This window comes from Nyctereutes procyonoides, unplaced genomic scaffold (genome assembly GCF_905146905.1).
Source record: "Nyctereutes procyonoides isolate TBG_1078 unplaced genomic scaffold, NYPRO_anot_genome, whole genome shotgun sequence".
Lineage (NCBI taxonomy): Eukaryota > Metazoa > Chordata > Mammalia > Carnivora > Canidae > Nyctereutes > Nyctereutes procyonoides.
Genome location: NW_026575133.1, coordinates 38035570 through 38052894, shown reverse-complemented (window position 1 = coordinate 38052894; position 17325 = coordinate 38035570). Strand labels below are relative to the sequence as shown.

Below are 17325 nucleotides of genomic sequence, written 5' to 3'. Positions count from 1 at the left end.
TCCCCACAGGAAGTCTGCTTCTCTCTCTCTGCCTGTCTCTCTGCCTCTCTCTGTGTGTGTCTCTTATGAATAAATAAATAAAATCTTTAAAAAAACAAAAAAAAATAAAATTTATATGGAAATGCAAAGAGCTGGGGTAGGCAAAACAACTTTGACAAGGAACAATGCCTGAGACCTACCTGACTTCAAGAATTTTTTTTATAGAGCTATATAGTATTCAATACAATGTGAATTGGTGTTAAAATTGACAAATAGGGATCCCTGGGTGGCGCAGCGGTTTAGCACCTGCCTTTGGCCCAGGGTGCGATCCTGGAGACCCGGGATCGAATCCCACGTCAGGCTCCTGGTGCATGGAGCCTGCTTCTCCCTCTGCCTGTGTCTCTGCCTCTCTCTCTCTCTCTCTCTCACTGTGTGCCTATCATAAATACATAAAAATTTTAAAAAATTTGACAAATAGATCAATGAAATAGAATACAAATATAAGGAATGGCTCTGCCATGGAGCCCTGGCAACCTTGCGTGTATCCACATAGGCCATGCAAGCAAAAGTCTTGAGCCACTGCTGATCTAAGTCTTGGCAGGCCACCCTGTGATCTTTATGGATGGGGATCTTATAAGGTGCTGCTGTAAGACCATTGCCACTTGCCTCCCTATCATGAGATAGTTTGTCATCATCTTTTGGGTACTGATGAGGTTTGGGACTTCCTGCCTTGCCTCCTCAGAATAGAGCTGCAGACTATAAGGCCATTCAGCTGAGGTCTATAGTTGGCTGCTCGGCCACTGGATGTCCTACGACTCATAGTGTGAATCATCTAGCCCCTTTCATTTAGAGATGTCCTTCCTGGTGTGTGGGATGAGGAGTTGGCACCTTTGACTCTTCCTCTTTTCACTGTGTCTGTAAGTGATAAATGATCTGAATTTAAGGGTGGCTTTTTGGGTCTTTACTAGTTGAAACAGTCAGAACTTGTCCTGTCCTGTGTGTACATGACAAGAGAGTCCAGAAAGAAATCCACACATGTATATAGTCGGTTGATTTTAGACAAAAGTACAAAGGCAGTTCAGCAGAGAAAGGAAAGGCTTTTTGACAAGTGGTGCTGGAACAATAGGACATCCACATGCAAAGAAAAAAGCTTCAATCCATACCTCATACCGTATCCAGAAATTAACTAAAAATGGGTCACAGACTTAGATGTAAAATATACAACTATTAAATTTATAGAGGAAAATACAGGAGGAAATGTTTGTGATCCTAGGTGGGTTAGGCAAAGATTTTTTTTTATAAGATATAATAACCCAAGGTAATCCCTAACAGAAAAAGAAATTGATGAGCTAGATTCCACCAACATGAAGAATTGCTGTTTTTCAAAACACACTTTTAAGAGAAGGAAATATAATCCATCGATTAGAAGATAATATTAACAAATTACATGTCTGAGGAGGGACTTTTAGCCAGAATATATAAAGAAATCTCAAAATTTAAGAAGAAACAACCCAATTGAAAAACATGGGCACAAGATTTGAACAGGCTCTTCACTAGAGCAGATCTATGGGTATCAAATAGGTACAGGAAAAGATGCTCAACGTCACTTGTCATTAAGGAATCTCAGATCAAAACTACAATACTATACTTCTACGCACCCATCAGAATGACCACATGAGTGACCATACCAAGTGCTACCGAGGATGTGAAGCAACCAGAACCCTGTTGGTGGGAACGTAACATTGCACAACCACTTTGGAAACCAGTTTGGCAGTTTCTTAAAAGGTGATCTTTTAATCGTATCATACGGAACCAGCCATTCCAATCCTACGTATACACCCAGGAGAAATGGAAGCAAACACCCACACAAAGGCTAATACACAAACCTTCATAGCCGCTTCATTTGTAATAGCCTCCACAGGCAACAATCGAGCGTCTTTCAACATATGCATGGATACACGCACGGTGGTATTTCCACTGAGCAATGACAAGGAGTGCATTATAGATCCACGAAAAAAATATGATGAATCCCAAGTAATTACGTTCCATGAATGAAGCCAGGCAAAACAGAAAAGTCTGGCAAATTCAGAGGAAATTATAGCGACAAAAAGCAGATCCGCGGGATAATGGAAGAGGAGAGGAGAGAGAGCAGTGGGGCAGGGGACCTTCTGATGGGCATGGGTGGGTGCGCTGTCTTGATCCCGGGGATGGTTCCAGGAAGGCCTACGTAGGTCCCGGTTTACCGGATTGTGCACATGTGCAGTTTACTGGATGCCAGTAAAGCCGAGCAAGGCTACTTAAAAATATATATATTAGAATATTGTTTCCTTCAGACACTCTGAAGACGCGGTGGCCCTCGTGCCTTTCTGAGTCCCTGGTTTCCTCTCAAATGATACTGGAAGGTGGTGCCCCTGCTTGGGCGTCACCCAGAGCCCGGTAGCCCTGCCTGCCTGCTCTTAACATGTCATTTTATTTTAATCCTCATCCCAGGGAGAGAAGGCCAGGAAATGTAACCCCCAGGGCCTGGACTAGGCAGTGTCAGGATGACAACACGCAAGCTGAGAAGCCCAAGCAGGAGTCCTGTGCCCCCCCCCCGCCCCCTGCGCCCCCGGGGGCCCCGTGGGGACAGACCCTGCACCAGGCCTCCGAGCTTGCAGGACAGGGCTGGGCCGGCCCAGACTCCGCGGCTTCCAGTGGGACCCCGAGGCCCCGCCCGAGGAGCTAACCATTTATGTCACACTGTGACAATTATTCTGCATAAAATTATCATTAAAAACCCTAATTTTTCAGCCTCCAACCCCGCCAGTGGCCTTTTAGCATTCTTCAGCGCCGGCGTCTGCAGGCCTGTGATCACCGCGCTCATTACCTCGGTGTGGCGCCTCCCGCCCGCGCTCGCAATCAAGCGCTAATTACACCCTCCCGGGGGCCGGGGCCGGGGATGGGGCCGGGGACTGCGGGGTCCGAGGTCCGGGACCCTGCGCGGGGAGGAGGAGCCAGTGCTCCCCGGGGGCGCGGTGGGGTCGGGGTCCGGGGTCTCAGGGGTTCGGGATCTGAGTCGCGGGGCAGGGGCTGGGGCTCCCGTCGGTCCGGGGTCCGGGGTCCGGGGTCCGGGGTTCAGGGTCGGGGTAGGTGGTGGGGGCCGGGGCAGGGAGGAAGGGCGGTGGCGGCCCGGGGCCAGGCCGGGTGACCGGGTGGGACCGGGGCGGGGGTCCAGGCGGGGTCCTGCGTGTGGGGGCGGGGCGCGCGGGCCACAGGGCCTGGGGGCGGGGTCCGGAGGGGGAGGACAGAGCCCCGGGCCGGTCCTGGGCGGTGTGAGGACGCGGGGTGTGCCCGGGTCCGGGGGACGGGCCCAGGCTGGGAGCAGTGTCGGGGCTGCGGGCTGCGCGGGCGCAGGGCCTGGGGGCGGGGCCGGCTCTGGGGTGGGCTCTGGGGTCCCGGCCCCGTGGCGTGTCCTTACCCGAGCGAGGCGGCCGTGCGGCACAGGTGCAGGGGCGCCAGGCCCTCGGCGCTGAGCAGGTCGGGGTCGGCGCCGTGCTGCAGCAGCAGCTGGGCGCAGGCCGTGTGGCCCCCCAGGCAGGCCTCGTGCAGGGCTCCCCGGCCTCCGGGGCTGGCGTCGGGGTCCGCGCCGCGGCTGAGCAGGTGCTGCACGCAGGTGGTGTGGCCGCGGGCTGCGGCGATGCACAGGGGCGTGGTGAGCTCGCGCTTGTACTCCAGGGTCCAGAGGCCTGGGGGAGAGGAGAGGGAAAGTGAGTGGGGGGGGGTCCCTTGAGGCCGAAATGGGGTGAAACCACCTCTTGGAAGTAGCCACCTCTTTGGGGTGTAGATGCATCAAGATGCACATAGACCATATAGAGGTGTCTTAGACGCAGATGGTTGGGACCAAGAAACCCAGGGAAACCCAGGGAGTTCCACAGATAAGGGGAGGTGGATATACATCTCCCACCCCAGGCAGATGGACGTGGGAAGACAAAGGTAGAGAGGGGCAGAGAGAGATCTCAGGGGAAACCGAAGCGTAGGGAATGGGAAGAGAAGAGTCACCAGGCACAGGAGAGGCACCCGGAGGAGAGGGAGATGGAGCCGGCAGGGGGAGTAAAGGAATAAAGGGAGGTTAATAGGGCCGAAACTGAGCCAGAGGGATTGGAAGGTAGGAGAAGCTAGAGGTGCCAAATATAGGGGTGACTGGGGACTCCGCGGGGATCTGAGGCCCAGCAGGTGGATGGCGGGAGAATGTAAGCCAGGAATTCACATTTTCCAGGCTCTGAATTAGGGACTGCTTGAGGCAGGAAAGTGCGCTGTGGATTTTTCTGGAATCCGGCTCTCTCCCGTTGAACCCCAAACTTAATCCCTTTATCATTAACAGGAGAAGACAGCAGGCAGAACAAACTGACCCGCCGCACCAAGGTTGCTCAAGGAAAGGCCTTAGAAAGTTTAGTCCTCTTGGAAGCGCTGGGTTTCAGAGGCTCTCTTTGATGTGGTGTCCACATTCAGCACAATTCTGGTTTGTTTCTTTGCGCTTTTTAGGGGTGTGTGTGTGTGTGTGTGTGTGTGTGCGTGCGCGCGTATAGGGTTGCTCTTTCTTGGTGGATGAATGGAGCAGGTGCTATACATTGTACTTGTCTGAAAACTTTGGGCTTTCAAAAGGCCCGTGGAAGGTTGTTAGCGGCCAGGAGCGCTCGTGGAAATGGGGGAAGCAGTCCCTGGTGAATACACTTCAAGGGACAGGATTTCACATGGCAGGAATGCCTTCTGATAATGATGGAAGAATCGATACCATGGCTGTAATGAGCTGCAGAGGAGACCCTTTTTACAAGCCACCTCCTTCCTGGGACCCATGCTGAGCAGGTTTTGAAAGACCACTCATAATTACCTACCTGCATGTGGTGCGGGGTTCCAGCCTGCCCCGTGTCCCCAAGGCCCGGCCTGAGGGTTGTTGTGCACTCGGTGGGGGCCTATTGTCCTGGCCTTGGATGATGGTGGCTGGAGGGCCTGGGAATGTGGGCCTGCACGGATTTGTTCTCCCCTTCCCAGTGAAGCCCAGGTCTGATTTGGAGGGGGATGGATGCATAGGGTCCCTGGTGACAGCCGTGGTCTACATTCCTACGGGGGCCAGCTCCTGGTTTGGACTGTCCTCATTTTCCTGAACCAGGATGTCTACCTACTGGTGAGTGGGGGGGGGCTAGGAAGGAGGTGCTCCCTTCCCCAGCTGCACACCACATTCCCAGCCTAACTGTACCCACCCCAGTAGCTCTGTTCACCCACCCTGGATTCCTGGGACTTCCCATGGACTGATGGGAGAGGTCTCTGAGGCCCTTGGGTTCAGCCATGGCCTGTCCAGGTCCTGGGAGATGGTGACCAGCTGCCACAAGGCCTTCAGGAAAACCTGCCTTGTGAGGCAGCTGTCTGGAACAGAACGCCTGAATCAGCTGCCTATAATCCCCACTCCCTGGCCCAGGAGGAACAGGGACGGAGGATTCTCCCCATGTGGCCCATCCCTCTAAACATCAGCTCCTCATGCCAGCGCTGTCCTTGGACCCGAGCTGGGGGGGGCCAGCGTTCCCTCCTGAATGTTCTGAGGTGCTGACAGACTGGCACTGTGAACCTGGTGCACTAGGGTACCCCCTTGTTCCCTCCAGGGGGAGTGGAAACTGGCCACCAGGAAGTCCTCAGATGAGGGAGGGTGCTGCTGCCAAGCAGTGTTTGGTCATTTCTGCTGCTTGGGTCAGCTGCAGGGACAGTGGGGCGGCGGAGCAGCAACGAGCATGGGATGTGGCCGTCCCGAGCGCCACCCACCCTCTCTTCCCCGTCTGCAGGGAGGCCACAAGGCCAGCGCTGGCTCTCAGGGCTGCCCCTTCCCAGCAACGGCTTCCCGCCTTGGTCAGCATGCCCCAACTTTCTGCGGTTCCGGCGTGCCATAGAAAACCAGCAGAGCTCAGGGGTGGAAAGAGTAAGGTGGAAAAAAAAGGAAAGAGCCTTTGGATTCAGACCCTGGGTTAACATTAATAAATATCTGAAATTGCAACATTTGAGTGTGGGTGAGTGTGTCCAGGGCTGGGAGGCAAGTGTTTAAAAAAAAAATGAACATTGCTCGAGCATTCAGGCAGTTGGCATTCTTGATCGAATCACCACCCAGCTCCTTGGAGGAATGTGTGCCCCTGTCTGGGACAGATGAAGGAGGGGAGGCCCAGAAAGGCTCCGGGACCCCCTGAGCTGGGGGGTGCTGTGGCCCAGACCAGAACTGCACTTGCCTTCCAGGAAGCCCCCGCTGCCTCACTGGTTGCTATGGGCTGCTTAGTCCTTTGACAGTTTGGGGTTTATTTCCTTCCCCCCGTGTAGGTATAAACAGGATGATGTCCGTTCTTTGGAAGCCGACCTTCCGCATTCTTTCCCTGTCTGAACCCACAAGTCAGGCACATAGGACATGGGACATTGGCGGTTGGCCCGCTGACCACAGAGTCTCAAATCCTTTTGGGCTGGCAGAGGTGCTATGGGTTCCAATACATGAACCCTCTTGGTAAATGTGTTGGATCTGGTCACCCCGGGGGGAAGGGTGCCCAATGCGGAGTGTCGGCCGAGAAAGCCCTGGCCTGGTGGTCCCCAAGTCTCTTCCTCCCAGGTGGGGGAAGGGGGTGTCTCTCTCCCTGATGTGGGGGAGTCTCTTGCCGGCCCAGCACGTAGCAGAGAGTTCAGGCTGCAAGAATGCACTCAGACGTGGGGGCCTCTGATTTCTTCCCCTCCCTCTCCCTTCTCAGGCTCCCCTGGGTTCCAGGAGGAGCACCTGCTAAGGGCTGTCCCTCTGCTGACACTCACTGGGCCCCAGCCACCCTGCTGTGGCCGTGCTGCTCACAGGTTCATAGAAGCACAGAGCTGCGTGCCAGGGGACCTGCCTCCCGGGCTGCCAGAGGCAGGCACTGGAGGATCAGAACCCAAACAAGAGGTGACAAGAGGCACCTCCAACATCGGATGAGCAACTTCTCATCCACACTGTGGCCTTTCCAATTTGATTTCTCGCATCCCATCGTCGAAAGCATCACACAAACCAAATTTCATGTATAGACGTCCTTGGTTCGCGTGGGTTAAATGCAGCGCCCGTGTGAGCAGCCTACACACCAGAGTTACACGTCCAGCTAGTTAGTAGCTCCCTACACATAAATAGCTGAGCTTTAAAGGCAAACGGGTACCTGACAGTCCAAATGTGGCTGGGGATTTCACCTGCCACTCCATCTCGTCCTTCTTGATCTCAAACACCACGTTGGCATCTTGGAAGAACCGGCTCATGAGCTGCTCCAGACGGCTCAGGTCTCCCGTGACCAAGGCAGCATGGTACTCCAGCACTGGGGACCCGGCTCTAGCTTGAGGCTCTTTGTCCATCTTCTGAAAGATTTGAAGTTCTCCTCTAACTGGCTCTGACCATCTCTCCATTGCAATGCCGTTGACTTCAGAGAAGTTCTTCAGGAAGGGGAAGGATGGTCTTATGGAGCGTGAGCTATTTCTATTGTCATTACTCAATTGTCCTCCCGTTGGGGCTCGGTGGTGGTGTATTTATAACTCCTGCGGGCTCCGATGTGATCATGGTTACTTGATATGACCAGCATCATGTGACCACTGACAGGCCAGAGTGCTCAGCCACCCCTTTGTGATTATATAGATTCGACTTCCAGAGACAAACACATCTGTTTATCTCCAAGACAGCTCTCCACACAAGGGCAGACGCCTGAAAACGGGCAGGCCTTCTTTTTTCCTGCTTCTCCATCTGCGTGGAGTTCTAGTACCTACCACAGTGTTGTCACTGTGGTTCTCATCTGGTCCTCCCTGCAGATGGTGGAAGAACCAATGGATTGATTCCCTTGAAATTTGCTCAACTCCATTTAAAGTCCTCTCGTTCCTGGCCATCTGCTACCCTTTTCCCTTAGGGAATTCGGGTGGTAACCTGGACCCTTGGCTGGCCGAGGACAGGGACTCAGATGCTGGGGCTGGGGTTCTACCGCAGACCTGTGGGCTTCACTGTACACCCTACCTTTCCCCACATGTCAAGATGCCTTACCAAGTTTCAGACGACTGTTATTGAATGCTTCATGGGGGCGCTTCATTTTTTATTCCAGTATAATTAACACACAGTGTTATATTAGTTTCCAGTATATAATATAATTTGATAATTCTGTGCATTTCTCAGCGCTCATCACGGTAAGTGTACTCTTAATCCCCTTTATCTATTTCACCCACCCCCCACCTACCTCTCCTCTGGCAACCACCAGTTTGTTTTCATATTTGAGTCTTTTTTTTTGTTTGTCTTTTTTTTCTTTGTTTTGTTTCTTAAATTCCACATATGAATGAAAAAATGTGGTGTTTATCTTCCTCTAACTGGCTTATTTCACTGAGCATTATATCCTCTGAATCCAACCATGTTGCTGCAAACGGCAGGATTTCACTCTCTTTTATAGCTGATATCCCATTGTGTGTGTGAATATCTATATATCTATATATCTCATCTTCATACATTCATCAATCAATGGATACTTGGGTTGCTTCTATATCTTTTGTACATAATGCTGCAATAAACATAGGGTGTATATATCTATCTTTTATTTATTTATTCGAGAAAGATGGAGAAAGAGATTGAGAACAAGCAGGGGGAGGGACAGAGGGAGCCCAATTCTGGGCTCAATCCCAGGACCCTGGGATCATGACCTGGGCCGAAGGCAGATACTTAATCAACTGAGCCATCTAGGTGCCCTATGGATTTATCTTCTTGAATTAGTGGTTTTGTTTTCTTTGGGTAAATACCCAGTAGTGGAATTACGGTATCAAATGGTGAATCTATTTTTAATTTTTTCAGGAACCTCTGTACCATTTTCCACAGTGATCGCACCAATTTGCATTCCCACCAACAGGGTTGGTGTTTTGTTTTTTTTTTTTTTTTCACATCCTTGCCAACACTTGTTATTTCTTGTGTTTTCTATTTTAGCCCTTCTGACAAGTGTATCTCTTCATGGTTTTAATTTGCATTTCCTAATGATCAGTGATGTTGAGCATCTTTACATGTGCTTGTTGGCCATCTGTATGTCTACTTTGAAAAAATGTCTTTTTAGGTTCTCTGCTCATTTTTAATGGATTATTATTTTTTGGTGTTGAGTTTTATAAATTCTTTATATATTTTGGATATTAACCTCTTATAAGATATGTCATTTGCAAATATCTTCTCCCATTCAGTAGGTTGCCCTTTTGTTTGTTGATGGTTTCCTTTGCTATGCAGTAGTCTTTTATTTTGACGTAATTCCAATAGTTTAATTTTGTTTATGTTTCCCTTGCCATAGGAGACATATCTAGAAACATGTTTCTGATTGATATCAGTGAAATTATTGCCTATGTTTTCTTCTAGGGATTTTATGGTTTCAGGCCTCACATTTAGGTCTTTAATCCATTTTGAGTTTATTTTTGTGTATGGTGTAAGAAAATGGTCCAGTTTCATTCTTTGCCATGTTGCTGTCCAGTTTTCCCAGCACCATTTGGTGGAGACTGTCTTTTTCCCATTGGATAGTCTTGCCTTCTTTGTCATAGAATAATTAACCATATAATCATGGGTTTATTCCTGGGTTCTTTATTCCATTCCATTGATCTATGTGTCTATTTTTGTGCCAGTACCATACAGCTTTGATTACTACAGTTTTCTATTGTATATTGATGTCTGGGATTGTAATACCTCCACTTCAACTTTGTTCTTCTTTTTTTCAAGACTGTTTTAGCTATTTGAATTTTTTTTTTTGCTGTTCTCTCTATATTTTAGGATTATTTTTTCTAGTTTTATAAAAATGTTCTTATAGGGATTGCATTAATTTTTTAAAAAGATTTTATTTATTTATTCATGAGAGACACAGAGAGAGAGAGAGGGTCAGAGACACAGGCAGAGGGAGAAGCAGGCTCTACGCAGGGAGACTGATGTGGGACTTGATCCCAGGACTCCAGGATCATGCCCTGGGCCAAAGGCAGGGGCCAAACCATTGAGCCACCCAGGGATCCCCATAGGGATTGCATTAAATCTGTAGATTGCTTTGGGTGTTATGGACATTTTAACAATACTGGTTTTCTCAATCCATAAGAACTGATCCATAAGAGGGCTCTTTGAAACTTTGTTTTACATGTTTTAAATTTTGTCTCCCTTGTCTCCAGATCAGTAGCAAAGATAGAATCAGTGTCAACTGTGGAAGAGCCAAGATTTTTTCAAGGGCCTCCTATGTGCCTCTAACACTGCTGGGTACTGTGGACAATGCAGTGGTAAAGAATATATGGACCATGTTTGCAGGGAACGCACAGCCTCCATCGGACATAAGAAACACGTGCATCAGAAAATGAAGAAAGGCAGCACTATATAGACACTAGAATAAAGCCAAGCCCTCTCCTGACTTCATTTACATACTATGCAGTTGCCCTATTAATTCTTTGGATTTTCATTTCTATAAGCTTAGCCATTTGCCATGTTATTTTTCTCAGACTGATTGTGATTAGATTCTTTCTGAAGGACTTACTCATACCCAGTTACAATATGATCCAACTTATGCTTCACTTTAAACTGGAGAATGTCTTTGTTCCTGAACTCTTTTGTCATGGGTCATTTTTAAAAGGGGTGGGAAAATTGGAGGTGAGTCCAGGGATAAGAGCCATTCTGGCCTGTGTTCTGTGCTAAATTTAGCTTTCCATGCATTATATTTGTCAACAGAGCCCTAAATATCCAGGCTTGATTTCTGTGGGTTGAGAGTAGTAGTCCAGGAACAGACATGTGAGAGCTTTAAAAATAGCTCATGGGAGACAGCATGAGTAGGACATGTAGATTACTTCAGGAGCATAACAAAAGTGTTTAGTTTTTGTTTTTAAAGAGCAATAATAGCCATATGTGTGATTATTACATTGAAAAACAATATAAGAAACAAAAAACCTACAAACACTTGTAAACCAATCCATTCGTTCATCATTCAATAAGAATTCACGGAATATTATGCTCTAGGGTGTGTTGTTAGGTTTTGGGGATACAGAGACAAAAAAAATACAGCAATCCTGCCACCAAGGATCGCATGGGAAAAAGCCCAGACCACAGGATCCTAACACACAGGAGTTTTTAGTCCTCTTTCTTGCCAGCTGAACAATGTCCCTTAGTGACAGGTGAATGGCACTATTTCCTGCCCCAGCACTGGATTCCTTCTTGCTCATTGCACAGCAGTTCTCTCCACCTATACTGTGCTTGGATCAGGCCATTTTAATTTCATTTTCATTGTCCTCACCCTTCTCCGCTTAGTCAAAACCAATGCATAAGCTTGAAGATACAACTCGAACCTTATCCTCTCTGCCTATTTCAGTCCATATGAAAACTTTTTTTTTTTTTAAGATTTTACCTATTTATTCACAAGACACACACACACACACAGAGGCAGAGACACAGACAGAGGGAGAAGCAGGCTCCACACAGGGAGCCCAATGTGGGACTCGATCCCGGGACTCCAGGATCACGCCCTGGGCCAAAGGCAGACCCTAAACCGCTGAGCCATCCAGGAATCCCCTCCCCTCCCCATATGAAAACTTTTTTCCAAGAGTGAATTTGTATGTGATGTGTATGTGATTATCAAAATCCTTGAGGAATTATGAGAAAACAGAAGACCCAGAAAGACTAGAGTTTTAATTTTCAAATAAATAAAGAATTTGATTCCTCAAAGTTTGAATTGACATCGATGCTGGGCTAGATCCGTAAAAAGGCTGAAAAAGATGGTTTGGGAGCATTTAGAAAAGGGAGTGCTGGTACTTGGATCTCTGTGGGTCACTAGGAACAAGTCACAGTGCATAAGATAATTTTCCTTTGTGACATGGAATTATTGATTAATATGTAGAGGGGATGAGGCATAGGTTATAGTTCCACCTGTAGTAGAAAGTTTCCTGGAAACCTTTTAGAGAAGGTGGAAAAAAAAATATGGGTCTTCTTTTAGGAAAACCTTGCTAAAAACTCTAACTTGAGAAATAATATCTGCAGACCAGTGTTTTAAATCTTGGCTCGAAGATGGAACCATTTGGGGAACATTAAGAAGATACAGTTGTCTGGATCCCAGTCTGAGAGGTCCTGGTGTCATGGTTGGGGAGTGTAGCCGGGGCATCAGGTCTGTTAGAATACCTGCCCCCACCCCCCCACAGGTGCTTCTAATGTGTAGATAAGGGTTTCATTCTGATCTTGTATGATATATGCGTGTGGATGATTTATGTGAACATATGGAAGGGTGGATATCAGATTGACAGTGATTGACATAGAGCCTGACACAATCACAGTCACGAAAGATCTCAACAGGCCAGAGCAATGGGCTGATTCAATTGATGCCCCAAGGTAACATTAAAACCCCAGGCACATAGGATCCCTTTGTCCTCTGGGTCAGGTGGCTGAGACTGTTGCACCCTGCTGGGGGCTCCTGTTTGTAGTACTAGAGTTTCCTTTTTCTTGATTTTAGGGTCCGAGGTTAGTGGTGTTATTGCTAATGTTTATACCCAAATTTAGGTGACATAAATGCAGCAAATTGACTTTTAAAAAAATTTTAAATTTTTTTATTTATTTATTCATGAGAGAGAGAGAGAGAGAGAGAGAGAGAGAGAGAGAGAGAGGCAACAGGAGAAGCAGGCTTCATGCAGGGAGCCCGACACGGGACTGGATCCCAGGTCTCCAGGATCAGGCCCTGGGCTGAAGGCACTAAATCGCTGAGCCACCTGGGCTGCCCTATTTGACATTATTTTAAGCCATTCAAAGCATATGGGTACAGAGTTGCTCGTGTCAGCCATGTGTCAGTTTGAGTTTCCTTCCTCACTGGGACCCTGGGCTTCGTAGCACCCAGAGTCCTCCCTGGAACCCTGATGGCTCCCTGTTTGCTCAGACTGTGTACACTCTGTCCTGCCCCAGACTGGGGCACAAAATTAGCTCCTTAGTTTTTTGGTTGGGTTTGTTTGCTTTTAAGTCCACTACCAACATCACACAGGGAGTTTGGTGACTATCCTGAGGATATGAAGCATCTGGCATCATATCCTACCTCTCTCCTCCGTCCACACTTCCTCTGTCTCTGGCTCAACCACTTAAGTCCCTCCTCCCCCATCCTTCCCCTTCCTTGTGGTTTCAGGCATTCTCTCATCCCTGCCAGTTTTAGCCTCAACTCCAGGGACCTGGTCCAGGAAATTCTTCTGAGCAAACAACACCCTTCTTGAAAGAGAGGGATTCTGATGAAAATAATTTTCTCCAAATCACACGCTTAATAGTTTTAGTTCTTCAGAGGAGCTATCAAACGATACCTGTTTGATGGAGGAACTTGTATCTGTGGAGCATTTCAGAATACTAAACAAATTTGATTGTGGTGGCCTTTTATTGCATACAGTGGAGTAATCCTGGGAAAAGAAGGACAAAAATCCAAATAGGGGTGGATACCCAGCTTCTATGTGGACGGCCCAGTGAATGGACTAAATCTCTCTACTAACTATCCAGGTAGTCAACTGGACTTAAATATAATTTTGCGAAGAATATTTTTGGGATTTATAAACATAATGTTTTAGCCATAGGAGACAGAAAAACTGGCTCTTAACACAGAGCCTTGAAGGGTAGGTAGTTAGTGAGAAGGAGTTTTGGTCTTGGGATCAAATGAGATGGAAAAGTAAAATCCACCCTGAAATTATGAGATGTACAAATGATAGTGTTTGAATAAATGGTAGTTATTATTCTCAAGTGGTGTCAGGATCTTTGCATTCTGCCATTGAATCAATGAATGATTTTCTTTTGCTCAGAAGTATCTGAGGATGAGTTCTGTGGTACTTAGTGGGAGAATCTAGTTGAGCTTGAAATGTGGATTTTATTACAGGGTCAGGCTGTTTCTCCAGGACAGAGACTTTCCATGTGTTCAGGCCCCAAGGTAGAGTTCCCCAGGCCGCAAGATGTCCTGCCATTATTTTGTGTTCTTGGAGACAGCCAAATGGGTGGATGCTTTCCTGTGCCGTTGGGCAAATGTCAACTTCCTTCTGGGGTCAAGCGTCCAAGTAAATGGACAAGCTAGGGCAGGAAGTCATTCCTCAGGTGGACATCATGAGATTCTGAGCATGTTCTCAAATATGTGAATGTATATTGTTAGCCTGGTCAATTTATACTTCCTACACGAATCGTTTCTGTAAAAGGCCATGTATGAAATTCCCATCAGACCCTAGAATATTCGCATTACTATACCGCTTGGCCAATAGCGAAGGTCTTACAGTGAATTTACTTTCACTGTAAATCATTTTATCTTATTTTGGTCCCCACTCTCCCATTTAATTTCTAAAGGCCATTCCTCCTTCATCCCCACTCCCTGTAGCTGTTTCAAATAATAAAAAAAAAAAAAGTTTTTAGAATAATAAGCTAGGCGGGTGTGTAAGGCTCTGCTTTTAAGAGCTCCAGGACACATTCACCCATCCACCAGAGTTAGTCACACAGACATTAATATAAAAAAGTGTTAAGATATCTCAACCTTTTCTCTGAATAACAATGTTAGCACAGCACACCTCATTTAACAAAACATTAAAACATTTTACTTCCTCAGATCAAGTGTATCTATTAATAATGACTTAAATTGTCTGTACTGATTCCACATTATTAAGAAATCTCATTCCCATCATGTAGAAGAACACAATATGGCGGGGGTGGGGGGTGGGGGAAACACCTCGATAACCTATTTTCCCCGACATTGCTACCCAGCCCAAAGTGGATTACGCAAAACAACAAAGTCACTTCTCATTATGAATGTGATCTTATCCAAAGGTCAAGTGCTGCTTTCATCCATAGCCCAGGAGGGCTTTTTTGGGAGCTCAGAAACAAAGGTGCCCTTGAGTGCTTCACATCCACTGTGGTGGAGTGTGAAACAGAGCAGCCAGGTCCTCAGCATGCACAGCCACGAGTAAATAGCCCTGGAAGGACATTTATAGACTCTGGGGACGTTGCTGGAAAGCATATTATCGAAGCTTTCCCTGATAAAGGTGACGAAGTTTCTTTACGACTGTCATGGGGATTTAATTACATGATAAAATTGCAGCTACTGCCTCTTGAGACAAATTGCATGTTAAGACTGATTGTTTTTTATGAATCTCACACAGGGAGCAAAATACTTCTCTCTTGAAGTTGCTTTGATCTGATCATTATGTCCTGTCACCCTTCATATCCCTTCCAGAAACGAGAATTTGACTGATCCTGTGGTTGAGGAGGGAGGGCTCCTGGTGGGCTTGCTTGGTTGCTTTGCAGCTCTGTGTGGAGCAGACTGGGGCCAGTTTTATCTGATGGATTTAAAGCCGACTTCACTTATTTTTCTGTTGGTAGAAAAATGCGAACTTTGTGTTTCCAACAGAAAGATAGGAAAAAGGCATTATAAAAATATAAATGACTGTTAAAGACACACACAATATACAATTTCACGGATTTCAGATGCAAGTTAAAATAATAAGATTTTTTAAAAATCGAATTTTGGAAAACAGGCGAAACTGATGCTTCTTAGTTTACAAGTGGAAGGGTAAATTTCCACATTGAGCTTATACGTACAGGGGATTTTTCAGGTACTAGCAGCCTACAGAGGCAAAGAGTAAAGTCCTTGCCTTAGGAAGTGTTGCACTTGGTGGGAGAGATAGATGAGGCAACCAGTAACTGGTGCTAACAAGAGGTACAGGTCCGATGGGGAGAATGCATCAAGCAGAGTGTTATTGTGACAGGAAGTAGGGATGGGACAGGCTTTTTCCACAGGTGGCATCTGTGCAAAGCACAGAGGGTGCTGAGGGACCAGGATGGCTCATGTCCCCTGGAGGGTGTCTGTTTCCTTTCCTTGACCTATGGTGGGAGCGAGGCACTGTATCCCATTATTTTTGGCTGAGCAAGAGGCAAGGAGTAGCCTCAGGGCTGCATTGCACGAGGCCATGGGTGCAGTCTGGAAGGAGGGCCAGGCAGAGGAGAAGATATGGGTAGAAAAGAAGCAGCACTCAGCATGCCCAGGGGAGGTCAGAGCCGAGGTGAGTGGTAGAGACTAGACCTTTGGTGGGCATGGAGATAGGCCACCCAGGCCCCGCTGTTAGGGAGGTCTTGTTTCCCTTTGGGGTTTGTCTCAGCTGTGGAGGATGGAGAGGTCCTGCCATCTTGACCCAATGCGGGAAAACTATGAGAAGGGTCTCAACTCCAGAGCTCCCCTAGAGCTGGCCACGCATGGCACTGTGGGGCCTGTGTCACAGATCAACCTCTACTCTGCCAGGGTAATTTTCTCCCTTTCTTCACAGGTGTTCATGCTCTGCAAATATCCTGTGGGGCAAACTCCACTCAGTGTTAGACTGTGAGCCCCTGAAGCTCCGGGGCCACTCGGAAGGATGGGTGGATGTGTTGTTAGGACAGGTGATGAAAACAGGAGAGCAGAGAGGTGGCTTGCCCAAGAGCCAAGGAGGGCGTAAGGGATTGATGGTATCACTGGGGGTGTGGTTTGAGAGAGTTTCTCAACTACTGAAGGACCTGGGATTTTTTTTTTTTTTTTTTTGTCTCAAATTGCCATGGACTGATTCCTTTTTTTTTTTTTTTTTTTTGGACTGATTCCTTTAAAAAATACAATTAAAATTAATTACAAGAAAAAATACAGTGGAAAAAAGTCCAGGAATCTTCACTGTCCTATTAATTGTCAAGTGGCTGTCAATGTTTTTATTTTATTTTATTTTTTAAAGATTTTATTTATCCATTCATGAGAGAGAGAGAGAGGCAGAGACACAGGCAGAGGGAGAAGCAGGCTCCATGCAGGGACCCTGACGTGGGACTCGATCCCGGGTCTCCAGGATTACGCCCTGGGCTGAAGGGAGCACTAAACCGCTGAGCCTCCTGGCTGCCTGCTGTCAATGTTTTTAAATGCCTACTGTCATTTCCATGGCAAACACTTGGCAGGGCATCACCTGTGCTCTCACTAGTGCTGTTATCCATCACTCACTGCAATATAGGGTGGGTGGAAGGATGCTGGGAGAAGCAAGTGATGGGGTAAGATAGCTCCTGGCACGTCCTTCAGGCCCTTGAACACTTGCTATAAAATTTGAACTGGAAGCTATTGGGCAGGAGTCACCAGACTTTTCCTGTAAAGAGCCAGATAGTAAATGTAGGTTTTGTAAGTCCTATGGTCTTTGTGGCAACTCTTTAGTTCTGCCATGATAGCATGAGAATAGTCATTGGGAATATGAAAATGAATGAGCATGGCCAATAAAACTTTACTTGTAAAAAACAGGTAGCCAGCTCTCAGGTCAAGGTTGGCTGACCTTTGCTGTAGGCAGTAGGGAGCCATTGCAGGTTTCTGGGAAAGGGAGAGGTAT

At 47.4% G+C, this 17325-nt stretch overlaps 1 protein-coding gene across 1 annotated transcript in view; it reads right to left on the bottom strand.

Annotated features, from left to right (window-relative positions):
* ASB18 (ankyrin repeat and SOCS box containing 18) overlaps positions 1–17325 on the bottom strand; it is a 61504-nt gene that overhangs the window by 35738 nt on the left and 8441 nt on the right. The window contains exons 3-4 of the mRNA XM_055300188.1: positions 7158–7277; positions 3437–3704 (exon numbers count right to left, since the gene is read on the bottom strand). Coding sequence (XP_055156163.1) covers positions 3437–3704; positions 7158–7277 — 388 coding nt within the window. The remainder of the gene's footprint in view (positions 1–3436; positions 3705–7157; positions 7278–17325) is intronic.